The following is a 13,038-nucleotide window of genomic DNA, read 5'->3' on the forward strand; positions in this document are numbered from 1 at the left end:
ACAGTACTCACTCTGGAGCTTGTCCAGCAGCTTTGTACGGGATGCCGTGCCTTTGCCTTCCCACTCTGCTTTGGTTCGCAGGTCCTCTGCATGACTGCACATTAGGTACCTTCAAAAACAAATGATGACATTTTATCAGTTACTGTCAGACAAAATCACACCTGCATTTACAGTGAGCTCATACTAATGTATTCCTTTGTCAATATATTGACCTTGGCCTTCTCCTTCACTATTACTACATAAAAAGCAAGGAGGAAAATAACACTTATGCAATACTAGACCAGCACCAGTAGCACTTGTGTTCTTATTGTCCATTACTGCCTATGAGAAGCATAAAGCCACAAGTGAATCTGCCGAGCATAATATTAGGCCTAATAGGCCAGCTTTGAAAAGTTTTGTTTGATTGTTCTCAGCTGTATCATCTTCACAGCAACAGAGAGGGAAATATGCCAACAGTACACACAGAGTATTACACATCAGGCCTGACTGGCTTTTGGAGATGCTGGTCAGGTTGGTCACCTACAGGACTGTCACAACATAAATAGCCACAACATGCTAAATTTGCTGTGGATGTTCATGGTCCCCAGAAGAGAGTGTCTTATGTTTTCACTGTTTATGGGGACTGAAACATGTCCTCTGGCTCGACACAGCACGCAAGATCCTGAACCTTGATGAGGATGTTTTTGTTCTCAAACACTGCAGCACTTTCACTCTGTGGGATGTGATGAACACTGCAGTCCACAATGTTCCCTTGTGCTGCAGGTTGAGTCAGGATCAATCTCTTTACAGACAACTGCTATTTCTTGCAGGAGCCTTCTGTGGATGCACTGCACCAAAAGAGTGGTGTCACTGAAATGCATGAGGAACCTCTAGTTTATTAAACAGAGTTGTTGGTCTGTTAACAGCCCTACTGGGAATTGCTCATCAGAAGGAAGACATCAGCAGTGTGCAAGCACAACTGAAGAATCCTGAATTCCATCTTTACTGACTCAGACCTCCGTTCAGCCGTCTCTGTCCTCAAAAGGAGCTCTCCTGTCAGCAGCAGAGCTCCTGAGGATCTTCAGCTGGCTGTGTAACATCAGACATTTACTAGACAGAAATAGTTTTACCATTAGCTCCATGAGGAGTATGCATGGTTCTCATTGAATGATTCATAGATTGATCTCCCCACCAGTAAGCCAGAAAGCTCACTGCAAAACTAGGAGTGTTTATATGAATAAAACTATAGACAGCAGGACATTTGAGTGATTTGAAAGGTGTGGAGATGATGCTTCCACAAACATACCACAATAAAAAAAAACAACAACTTGCAGTGTTAAAAAAATCCCTTTGTGATGTGTATCACATGCATGTGTCTTGGAGTCTGTGTTGACTGTTCATTCATTTGAGAGAATGGAAGAACCATGAGATGGAAACCTGATAGACATCAGGCTGTCCAGTGTTTCAGTGTGCTGTGATCATGTTGTTCTTTCAGGGGGTTTTCATCCTGCTAAGCATGAACATTCTTCACAGAGGTTATTGCACACTGGCACATTTAATCACTGATGTTCATCTAAGACACAGCAAAGCCAATAGAGAGGCTGCCGAAATAATTTTTACCATACCTCCAAGGAATGCCACACATGCTACTGCAACATATAGAAAGCAAAACCTAAACATCAAAGCTACAAGCAATCATTCACATTCTCTGCTGGTGAACTAACCCGCTCAAGATGTGGATACGTTCTGTGTTGTACTTGAGAGGAGTGAGCTCAGCTCTGAGGACTTGCAGGGCCTCCAAGACCTTCCCATCCTCCAGATACTCCAGATATTTCTGCTGCAGCAGCAGGAACTTCATCCGCTGGACAGGAAGACAAAGAGAGGCCAAATATAACAAAGAACATTAACCGTCACAGGCTGTGAGTACTGCAACATTCACCTATATGACATCAAGACAAAATAGTTTCCTAGCATCAGAATTAATTTGAAAGACTCACTGATTGTGTTCTGTGCTTTTAGTGAATGTTTGTGAAAGTGTTGACCAGTCAATGAAACTGTGAAACCTGTTAGTTCTGAGCATCATATGGCTGGAACTAGTGATGGCACAATAAAAGATTTGATCGCGCATCGTGATATAAACAGGATAAATTGATCGTGGTGAATTTCCATTATCAGGATAGTCTTAAATATCCAATTGAAAAAGATGTCTAGCTCTATAATATGCATATACAATATATATGTTGATTTCCGAATTCGTTTTGATTTGCCACAATGAAGAGCTTGCATCTTTCCAGTAATGTCAAAATCTCTAAACTTGTCACCGTGCTTGAAGCTCCACTTGCCCATTCATATTATATTGTTATATTGTTAGCCGATGAATATAAATCATAATACTAAGCCACATTGCTTTCATGGACTTCACAAGCATGGCCTCTACACACTCCAATACAGAAAGTAGCGGTATGCACCTTTACAGTTGGTTTCACATCCACAAATAAACAAAGAGAAGAAGAAGGGCAGCACTCAATTCATGTCTTGCTAGGGTTCTGAGAGGAGGGAAAATAGTTTAACACAATAAATCGAATTAGACCTGTTGAATTTGAAATCATCCATCTTTGCTCACTACATCTGAGCCTTTCTTACCCTCAGGTGTGTACAACTAGGTCAACTACAGATTACGAACTTATATTTTAAAAATACAAAAATTAGATATTACCGGTTATCTTACCAGTATCGGTATTAATATCAACTGAAAAAATATCCATATTGTGCATCCCTAGTAAAAATTTGGTTATTAAATGTTGTAACACTGTCCACATGATGAGGGCTGGAAGGATATATTTTCAAGGTACTATAACTGACATTGGCACATTTATTATTACTATTATCATTATCACTTACAATGACCTAAAGTGGATTAAAAGAGAGGGGTTATAATTTCACAAAAGATTATGTCCTAATACACATGAAACTTCCGCTGCAACCCTGATCTTGCCGTCACAGACAGTTTTTGGAGCTTGCCGACATAAAGCCCCAGATCAGAGGCAGATTGGTGCGCGCTCCCTTTAACCATGGCTGGTATGCGTGAACTGAGAGAAGTCACAGACGGATCAGACAGCCAGGAATGAGCTACAGCCAATGAGAGCAGAGCCCCCTCTCCTTTCTCCCTCTCTCCTCTGCTGTTATCCACAGCAGCTCTCTGGACCCAGTCTTATCTGGCATCTCTGTGTATGGTGCAGGCACAATAATAGCATATTTTCTATTAGAATACATACACACAAGCATTTCAGTACAGTGCATTCATAAAGTATTCAGGCCCCTTTACTTTATTCCCATTACGTTATGCTGCAGCCCTGTGCTAAAATCGTTTAAATGTTTTTTTCCCCTCAATCTACACTCAGTACACCATAATGACTAGGGGTGTTCCAACAAGGGTACCTCACGATTCGATTCGATTTCGATTATGGGAGCTTCGATTCGATTATTGGCAACGATTCTTCGATTATTGCAATTTTTAATGTTTTTTTCCATACAAGATTGATTTTGTCTTCATCTGTGGCTATATTTGTAAATAAATAGCCTATCAATTAACTCAGTTCCTCTAAAACGACACTCATAAAGTAAATAACAAGGTTTTTTGAACATTTGACTTGTATTTTTCAAAGACACAAAATATTTTATTTTATGACTATGTAAACATTTGCACTTTGACCTACTTAACTTTGACCAGGGAAAGCTCCACTTGCAGGAGAGCCCCCTCTATTGGCGGAAAACACTGAAAACAGTCAAGCCCTGGATTTAATGAGGCGTAAACATGTGACGTGACGTGGCGTGAAGCACGAAGTTGGGCAGTGATCAGTGACAACAAAGTTGTCTTCCAAATAAGAGCTTTACATTGCACCCCATTGGATTTTAGAACTGGGTTCTTAGCGGGGGGCTTTTAATTTGAAAGTAGCGACCGTTCGTAGCTTGCCGCTACACAACAGCTGACAGTCAGCAGCTACTAGCTGTTTGGTTGTGTCCGCTAGCTGTCAGCTACAGAGACCGAGGAGACGGTAGCATCTCCCGGATCTCAGCAGCTTTCCAGTTGCTCATCTTGACATCCGCGGATGAAGTGATGAACTGACTGCTGTGATCAGCTGTTTCCTGGTTTTAAAACTCCCGGCTGCAGGTCGCACAACAGTGCACGTTATCGACACCTCCGCCCATGTCCCGCAATTACCGGCACAATGACGCCTCGGATTTAGATAGCAATGGTAAGTAAGTAAGTGTACCCTCAGAGGTGTCAAATTGGCGGACCAAAACAGACCGCCAATTTGCCGCCTTCTGTCTAAATGCGCGGACCTAGCAAAGCATCGACGTTAATTAATCGATGCCGAATCGTCACGTAAAGCATCGCCACATTGATGAATTGCACCCACCTCTAATAATGACAAAGTGGAAACAGAATTTTAGAAATGTTTGCAAATGTATCAAAAAGGAAAAACTGTTGAAGCACCTTTGGCAGCGATTACGGTATCAAGTCTTCTTGGGTATGATGCGACAAGCTTTGCACACCTGGATTTGGGGATTTTCTGCCATTCTACTCTGCAGATCCTCTCAAGTTCTATCAGGTTGGATGGGGACTGTCAGTGGACAGCCATTTTCATGTCACTCCTGAGATGGTCGATTGGGTTCAAGTCAGGGCTCTGGCTGGGCCACCTATGGACATTCAGAGAGTTGTCCCTAAGCCACTCCTGCATTGTCTTGGCTGTGTGCAAAGGGTCATTGTCCTGTTGGAAGGTACACCTTGGCCCAGCCTGAGGTCCTGAGCACTCTGGGCCAAGTTTTCATTGAGGATATCTCTGTGCTCTGTTCAGCTTTCCCTCAACCCTGACCAGTGGCCTAGACCCTGCCGCTGAAAAACACTCCGAAAGTATGATGCTGCCATGTCACCGTGCTTCACCGTTGGGATTGTATTGGGCAGGTGATGAGCGGTGCCTGGTTTCCTCCAGATATGTCACTTGTAATTGACAAACAGTTGAATCTTGGTTTCATCAGACCAGAGAACCTTGTTTCTCACAGTCTGACTGTCCTTTAGGTGCTTTTTTGAAAACTCCAAGCAGGCTTTCAAGTGTCTTTGATTGATAAGGGGAAAAAAATAATTAAACGATTTTAGCATAGGCCTGCAACATAACAAAATGTGAAATAACAGAGGGGGTCTGAATACTTTCTGAATGCACTGTATAACCACGATGCGAGCAGGCAGTCATATGTTTTTGGTGGAAAAAAATATTTTGCTATCCATGCATCCTAATCCACTCACTCACCTATCATCTCTTGCCCTCCCTTTTTTTCTGCTGCAAATCAGTGAACAAACAATTTGGACAGTTTGGACCGCATCATTCCCATGTCACATGTCGGGTGTGTGATCGCCTAGTGTGTGACTCGTCACTGACCAGTCAGTACTGTAGTGTGGAAATCACAACAAGCATAAGACTCCCAACTACAAGGCAGAAAGTTGTGTAGTGTGAAAAGGACAGCGATCTGACGGCTTTGTGCTCAAGCCATTACTCTGTTCATCCAGTATTGTCGATCTTATACACCGATCAGGCATAACATTATGACCACCTGCCTAATTTTGTGAAGGTTCCCCTCGTGCAGCCAAAACAGCTCTGACCTGTCAAGACATGGACTTAAGACCTCTGAGGGTGTCCTATGGTGTCTGGCACCAGGGCGTTTTATAGTGGATCCTCTGGGTCCTGTATGTAGGGGGGTTGGGGCCTCCATGGATCAGACCTGCTCCAGCATGTCCTTCAGATGCTCGATCAGATTGGGATCTGGGGAATTTGGAGGCCCGGTCAACACCTTGGGCCCTTTATTGTGTTCCTCGAGCTGTTTCTGAGCAGTGTTTGCGGTGTGTCAGGGCACATTGTCCTGCTGGGGGGCCACTGCCATCAGGTAGTGTTGTTGTGATGAGGGGGTGTACTTGGTCCACAACAGTGTTTGGATGGGTGGTGCGTGTCAAGTGGCATTCACATGAATGCCAGCACCCAAGGTTTCCCAGCAGAACATCGCATTGTGATGAGATGATCAATGTTATTCATGTCACCTGTCAGTGGTTTTAATGTTGTGGCTGATCGGTGTATATCTGAAGTCCTTGGACACAGCTGTTGTAGTGATGGGCCAATCATATAACTCTCTCTCACCTTGATTTAAGTCCAGTTCCCTTTCAGTCGATTCACTCGGTACAACAAGTATGGGATAGCATGCCCTCGTGAGGCACATAAACATCCGTCATCACAGTCATTCCTCAGTTCTTATGCTCTTTGCCTTGTTAAGAACACCTCTACCAAGTAGGGCTAGTTCGCTACTGCAAGTTAGCTCTGTTTTCGTCTCTAGGCTACTGCCTACTCAAGGTTTAGCTTAACTTCCCCTATTGGTGTGAGCCACCAAAACCTCTTTAGTGAGTGTGGCAGCCTTCGGAAAAGTACATAAGTCACCTGCTGGTAACTAGGCTGACCACATGGACCTTGCTGATGGGTTAGCCAAGCTTGAGCCAGAGCCCTCCAGGAGTGTGAGCAAGCCTTGCCTTGAACTGGCTGCTCACCATGATGATGATGATGATGTACTGGACATCGGCTTGGGAAGGCATGGTTTATCGGAGGATGAGCAGGATGCTTTATCATCCTGTCAGTATGCTGCCGCTGCTGCAGCGGTTAGCCAGGACAATACTTTGGTACTACTGTACCATTGTGCTGCCTAGAAACTGGAGCTGGTCTGGCCCTCTACAATACCGGCTCACAAATCGCCATGGTTTGCAGAAGTCTTCTGCCCCCTGAACCGACAACGGTCACAAACCGCCTGCCCATGTTCCCAGACTTTGTCTTTGAGTTACCTCAAGAGGAGGCTGATGATTACTCCATCCTGCATGTAAGCTCTCCTCCAGGGGAGGGATCCCGGCCTTTATGCAAGGTGGTGTCCATGGATGCCTCCCTGAGGGGGTGGACCTCTGTGTGACAGTGTGGTGGTAAGTGTCTTGAACCTGAGGGTGGGCCTTCTCTCCAGGGGAAATGTCTCTTGTGAGGCATGGGGGGTGCACCTATTGGTGGTGGCCCAAATATGGGATCGTTTTGGCAGGGCAGAAATGGACCTCTTTGCCTCCAGGGCAAATACCTACTTCCCCCTGTTCTTTTCCATGACAGACCACAACGCACATTCATGGCTAAACACCCTCCTGTATGCATTTCCCTCAGTGGAAATGATACTGCCTGTTCTGGGGAGGGTGCGCCAGCAGGCAATGTCCCTGGTCCTGTCGGCCCCTCAGTGGCAGGTGAAGTCATGGTATGCAAAGATAACCTTGGCAGCTTCATCTCCGCAGGGAGCTCATCTCTCAAGCTGGGGGGGAGGTGATTCATCTGCACCCACAACAGTGGCAGCTGAGTGTTTACCTGTTGAGAGGTCTAATTCAGTAGCTAAGGGGTCTGCCCCCAAGTGTCGTGGCAACAAACAGAAGTGCAAGGGTGTATGCACAGAGTATGCCTAGAAATTGCAGGCACTCGAGCAGTGGTGTCAGGCCCAGGATGTACTCTCATTTCAGTGCTCTATTGTGGACATTTTGTCATTCCCTCAGGAGCAACTGGATAAGGGTCTCTCCTTTTCCACAATTAAGGTTTATTTGGCGAGCATATCTGCTGGCCACGTTGGCTTTGAGGAAGTGATGCTGACGATGTAGCTACAGACTTCTGAAAGGGGAGTCCACCAGCTGACACCTGTGGTTAAGACTAGCGTCCCTTCGTGGGACTTGGTTTTGATCATTGAGGCTCTTTGCTGTCCCCCTTTCAAGCCCACTGAGTCTGTAGATAGGAAATTTCGTTCATAAAAAGCCTGCACTCCTTCTCACTTTGACCCCTGCAAAGCAGGTTGTCGATCTTCATGCTTTATTTTTGTATCCGTTTTTTTTCCAGTTCAGTTCGAATAATAGTTATTCCTGCATAGCTCTATGGCGTTTGAGCCCTTGAGCTTCTGTCCCCCTCTTATGGCATCTGAGGAGCAGAGGAGGTTGTATTCCCTCTGTCCTGTGCATGTGCTGCGCACCTACACGGATCGCACGAGTGTATGTTCATGGGACCAGATGTTGGTCTGTTTTGCTAATCAAGCTAAGGGCAAAGCCCTGTCTAAACAGTAGCTTTCTCACTGGATTGTGGAGGTCTTCCATTGCCCTTGGCTGTGAGGGCACATTCGACTAGGGGCATGGCAACATCGTGGGCTTTGTTTAAAGGGGTATCAGTACCTGTGCTTCCGCCAGTTGGTCATCACCGCACATTTTTGTTCGGTTTTATCTTTTGGATGTGACAAACCCTTCAGTGGCTGATTCTGTTCTTTCTGTTGGGTCTACGAAGAACTGGAGTGCTGGAAGTTACTCTCCGGTTTGGTGGCTTCACATACATCACCACAGATCATCTGCCTTAAAGGAGAAATTCGGCATGTTTTATGTGCATATCCAAATCAGTGATGATGGTAAATGTAGTATATTGAGGCAATAAAACCCCCAGTGTGTGGTGTATCGACAGAGAAAGTTCAGGTTATTAAAGTTTTCCTGCTTGCACTGCCTGCTTACGTGTACCAGGATGCATTGCATGTGACCTCCTGTGCCAAGTTTATTGCCTGTGATCTGTCTGCAGAGAAGAAGAGCTTTGTGGAAATGACTTTTAAAGTTATCCATTTTATAAACAATTGACATTTGTTAAAGCAAGTCATTTGGCGTTTAATGGGTATTTCCAGGAATAACCTACTGTGGCAGTGGGGTGTGGTTGAGGCGCCGGCTGCTGGAGGAGAGGGAGGAGTGGCTCAGCCGGTGCTCAGACAGCTGGACAGAATCAGGTAATCAATCACCAATATAAGCACGCTTGTAACCTGGTTCTGGTCTCTTGCAGTAGGCTGGGTCCTGGGAGAGGACCGAGCACCACAGACGACAGGAGACGGCAGGCAGTTATTCCCCTTGGCCGCGTTACCCTCAGCCGCGACGGCTGTTCCTTTCTGTTTATCTGTTTTTGTGTCGGCCGGCTGGTAAATAAAACTGTCACCATCTTCACCCCACGCTGTTGCCTCCTTCCTGCCCTTCCTGTGAGCACCGAGGCTCACATCTGGCACCTGAACAGGGACTTGGACCATGGACGCACAGACGCCGCTGTCGCTGGCTCTCCAGCACCTGGCGACGATGCAGGAGAGCACGACCGCGCTCCAGCAGCAGCAGTCCCAGGCCCTGGTGGATATCGCGGCGGCCCAGCGGGACGATCGTGCTCTCCTGCGGGAGCTGCTGCAGCGCCCGGCCACCCTGAGCGCTCCGGAACCGGCTGCGGAGCCCGGCCGGGGCCGGCCTCCGCCGTTGGCCCTCCAACGGATGACCGCCGAAGATGATCCGGAGGCATATCTGGACATCTTCGAGGGCACGGCGGAGGCGTGTGGGTGGCCGGAGGGGGAGTGGGCGGTCCGGCTTCTTCCGCTGCTCACCGGGGTAGCGCAGCTGGCCGCGCACAGCCTGCCGGCGGCCTCCCGTGTAAACTTCGCGCTGCTGAAGAGAGCCATCCTGGACCGTCTGGGCAGCACACCCGAGGGACACCGGCGGCGGTTCAGGGGGCTCTCTTTTGAGGAGGCCGGCCGCCCCTTTGCCTACGCGCAGCGGCTCATCGACTCCGCGACGCGCTGGCTCCAGCCGGCGACGAACTCCGCAGAGGACATCGTCGGCCAGGTGGCACTGGAGCAGTTCGTCGCCGGGCTGCCCTCCTCCACCTCCAACTGGGTCCAGTGCCACCGACCCCCCGACATCGCGGCCGCGATCGTCCTCGCGGAGGACCACCTCTCCCTGCCCCGGCGGAGCATGAAGGAGGAGGCGAGACCAGCGACGATCCCGGCGGGCCGTCCCACCCCGGCCCCGAGGCGGAGATTCCCGGCGGCAGCGGCGCCACCCACCCACACACACACATACCCACACTCTCCCCCGGAGCATGCACCGCTCCGGGACACTAATCGCTCTCTCTCTCCTGCTCCGCAGGGCCCGGCCTACGTGTCTGAGCGACCGGCGCCCCGGGGGGCTCCTCAGATGCCTGGGCAGGGGTGCTGGCGGTGCGGGCAGCCCGGCCATCTCCGGGCGGAGTGCCCGCTCATGGAGGTGGGGCAAGTGGTTCGGGTTGCGGGACCGCCGGCCCCCTCCCCCGGTCCGGAAGGGACGTATCGTATACCGGTATGTATACAGGGGGGTACACACCAAGCTCTGCTGGACTCTGGTTGTGAACAGACCATGATCCACCAGCGCTTGGTTCGACCAGGGGCGTTGCTAGAGGCATCGTGGGTGAAGGTGAGGTGTGTGCATGGGGATATTCACGATTATCCGGTGGTGACTCTGGAAATTTATTTTAGAGGGAAAAAGCATAAGGTCAGGGCTGGAGTTAGCACTCGCCTCCTGCACCCTCTAATCTTGGGCACGAATTGGCCGGGGTTCGCTAGCTTAGCGGGGGAAACTATGAGGGTGCAGTCACGTATGTCAAGGAAATGTGAGTGGTGTGCTGTGCTCAGTGGTGAGGCGGGGGTGCCCCGTCCTGACGCTGCCGGGGGGGGCGCGGGGCCACCGGAGCCAGCCCAGCTGGTTCCGGGGGGCCCCCAGATCGCCTCCATGGAAGATTTTCCACTCGAGCAGTCTCGGGATGAGACCCTCCGTCACGCCTTTGACCAAGTGATGAGAATTGATGGCTGCCAGGTTCACCCTGGCACAGCACCCACTCACCCCTATTTTGTTGTCATTAGGGACAGATTATACAGAGCGACACGTGACGCTCGGACCGGAGAAGAGCTCACCCAGTTGTTGGTGCCCCAAAGCCGTCGGGAAACAATTTTCCAGGCGGCTCATCACAACCCCATGGCAGGTCACCTCGGCTATGATAAAACACTGAGCCGGGTCATGGCCCGATTTTACTGGCCGGGCATTCGGGCGGACGTAAGTCGGTGGTGTGCGTCCTGCCGCGAATGTCAACTGGTCAACCCGCCGGCCACCCCAAAAGCGCCGCTGCGCCCCTTACCACTAATTGAGGTCCCGTTTGATAGAATTGCCATGGACCTTGTCGGGCCATTAGACCGGAGCGCACGGGGATATCGCTTTGTGTTAGTCCTAGTGGACTATGCAACGCGCTATCCCGAGGCAGTGCCCCTGCGCACCATCTCCGCAAGGAGTGTGGCACAGGCACTGTTTCAGGTAATCTCCCGAGTCGGGATCCCGAAAGAGATCCTGACTGATCAGGGCACGTCGTTTATGTCACGGACACTACGCGAACTGTACGAGTTATTGGGCGTCCATTCAATCCGGACTAGTGTATACCACCCCCAGACCGACGGCCTGGTGGAGCGGTTCAACAAGACACTAAAGAACATGATTCGTAAGTTCGTGCACGAGGATAGTCGTAATTGGGATAAATGGTTGGACCCTCTGTTGTTTGCAGTGCGGGAGGTTCCCCAGGCCTCCACGGGGTTTTCCCCCTTTGAACTCCTGTTCGGCAGAAAACCCCGGGGTGTCTTGGACCTGGTAAAGGAAAGCTGGGAGACGGGTCCAAGCACCAGCAAAAACGAGGTACAGCACGTCCTGGACCTGCGAGCAAAGCTCCATACACTGGGTAAGTTGTCACGTGAGCATTTGCTCCAGGCCCAGGAGCGTCAACAACGGCTGTACAACAGAGGGGCTAAACTCAGACAGTTTGCACCGGGAGATAAAGTGCTTGTATTGCTCCCCTCCTCTAGCTCCAAATTACTCGCCAAGTGGCAAGGGCCCTTTGTGGTCACACGGCGAGTGGGGGATGTTGACTATGAGGTGGTGCGTTCTGACAGGGGTGGGGCCACACAAATTTACCACCTCAACCTCCTTAAAGCCTGGAGGGAGGTGACGCCTGTTTCTCTGGCAACCACGGTGATCGAGAGGGATGAGTTGGGACCGGAGCTGGCTACTTCAAGCCAGCCGGTGCCGGTCCCCTTTGATGACCATCTCTCGCCGAGCCAGAGAGCAGATGTGGCCTCGTTGCAGCAGCGTTTTGCTGATGTGTTCTCTCCCCTGCCAGGACGCACCCGCCTCATACACCACCACATAGAAACACCCCGGGGTGTGACGGTCCGGTCACGACCCTATCGGCTGCCAGAACACAAGAGGAAAATTGTTCAGGCGGAGCTTCAGGCCATGTTGGAGATGGGAGTAATAGAAGAGTCCAACAGTGACTGGTGTTGCCCCATCGTGCTGGTTCGCAAGTCCGATGGGTCAGTACGGTTCTGTGTGGACTATCGCAGGGTCAACGAGGTGTCCAAATTCGATGCCTATCCAATGCCCCGGGTCGACGAACTCCTGGATCGGCTGGGCACGGCTCGCTTTTATACGACGCTGGATTTGACCAAGGGCTACTGGCAGATTCCCTTGTCGCTAGAGTCCAAGGAAAAAACGGCCTTCTCCACTCCGTACGGTTTGTACCAGTTCGTCACGCTTCCATTCGGATTGTTCGGGGCCCCAGCCACTTTCCAGCGCCTCATGGACCGGGTGCTGCGGCCTCACTCTGCATATGCTGCGGCCTACTTGGATGATGTGATCATTCATAGTGAGACCTGGGAGCAGCATATGCAGCAGGTGGGGGCAGTGCTCGAGTCTCTGAGGCGGGCGGGGCTCACGGCCAATCCGAAGAAGTGTGCGGTGGGACGGAGGGAGGTACGGTATTTGGGGTACCACCTGGGCGGCGGGCAGGTGCGGCCACAGGTGCAAAAGACCGCTGCGGTTGCGGCCTGCCCAATACCCAGGACGAAAAAAGAGGTGAGGAGGTTTCTGGGGCTGGCCGGTTACTATAGGAGGTTTATTCCGGCCTTCTCCGAGCTGACCAGCCCCCTAACCGACCTGACCCGAAAGGGTGCCTCAGATCCGGTCCAGTGGACGGAGCCGTGCCAGCTGGCGTTTGAGAGGGTAAAACAAGCCCTCTGTGGGGAGCCACTCTTGTACACTCCTAACTTTTCTCTCCCTTTCATCCTGCAGACCGATGCCTCGAACAGTGGGCTGGGGGC

The 13,038-nt window shown here is 50.2% G+C and overlaps 1 protein-coding gene across 1 annotated transcript in view; it reads right to left on the bottom strand.

Moving 5' to 3' along the window:
- wdr26a (WD repeat domain 26a) overlaps positions 1-13,038 on the bottom strand; it is a 29,288-nt gene that overhangs the window by 11,051 nt on the left and 5,199 nt on the right. The window contains exons 4-5 of the mRNA XM_084357385.1: positions 1,704-1,840; positions 12-109 (exon numbers count right to left, since the gene is read on the bottom strand). Coding sequence (XP_084213511.1) covers positions 12-109; positions 1,704-1,840 — 235 coding nt within the window. The remainder of the gene's footprint in view (positions 1-11; positions 110-1,703; positions 1,841-13,038) is intronic.

This window comes from Pagrus pagrus (genome assembly GCF_965226575.1).
Source record: "Pagrus pagrus genome assembly, chromosome: 7".
Classification (NCBI taxonomy): Eukaryota; Metazoa; Chordata; class Actinopteri; order Spariformes; family Sparidae; genus Pagrus; species Pagrus pagrus.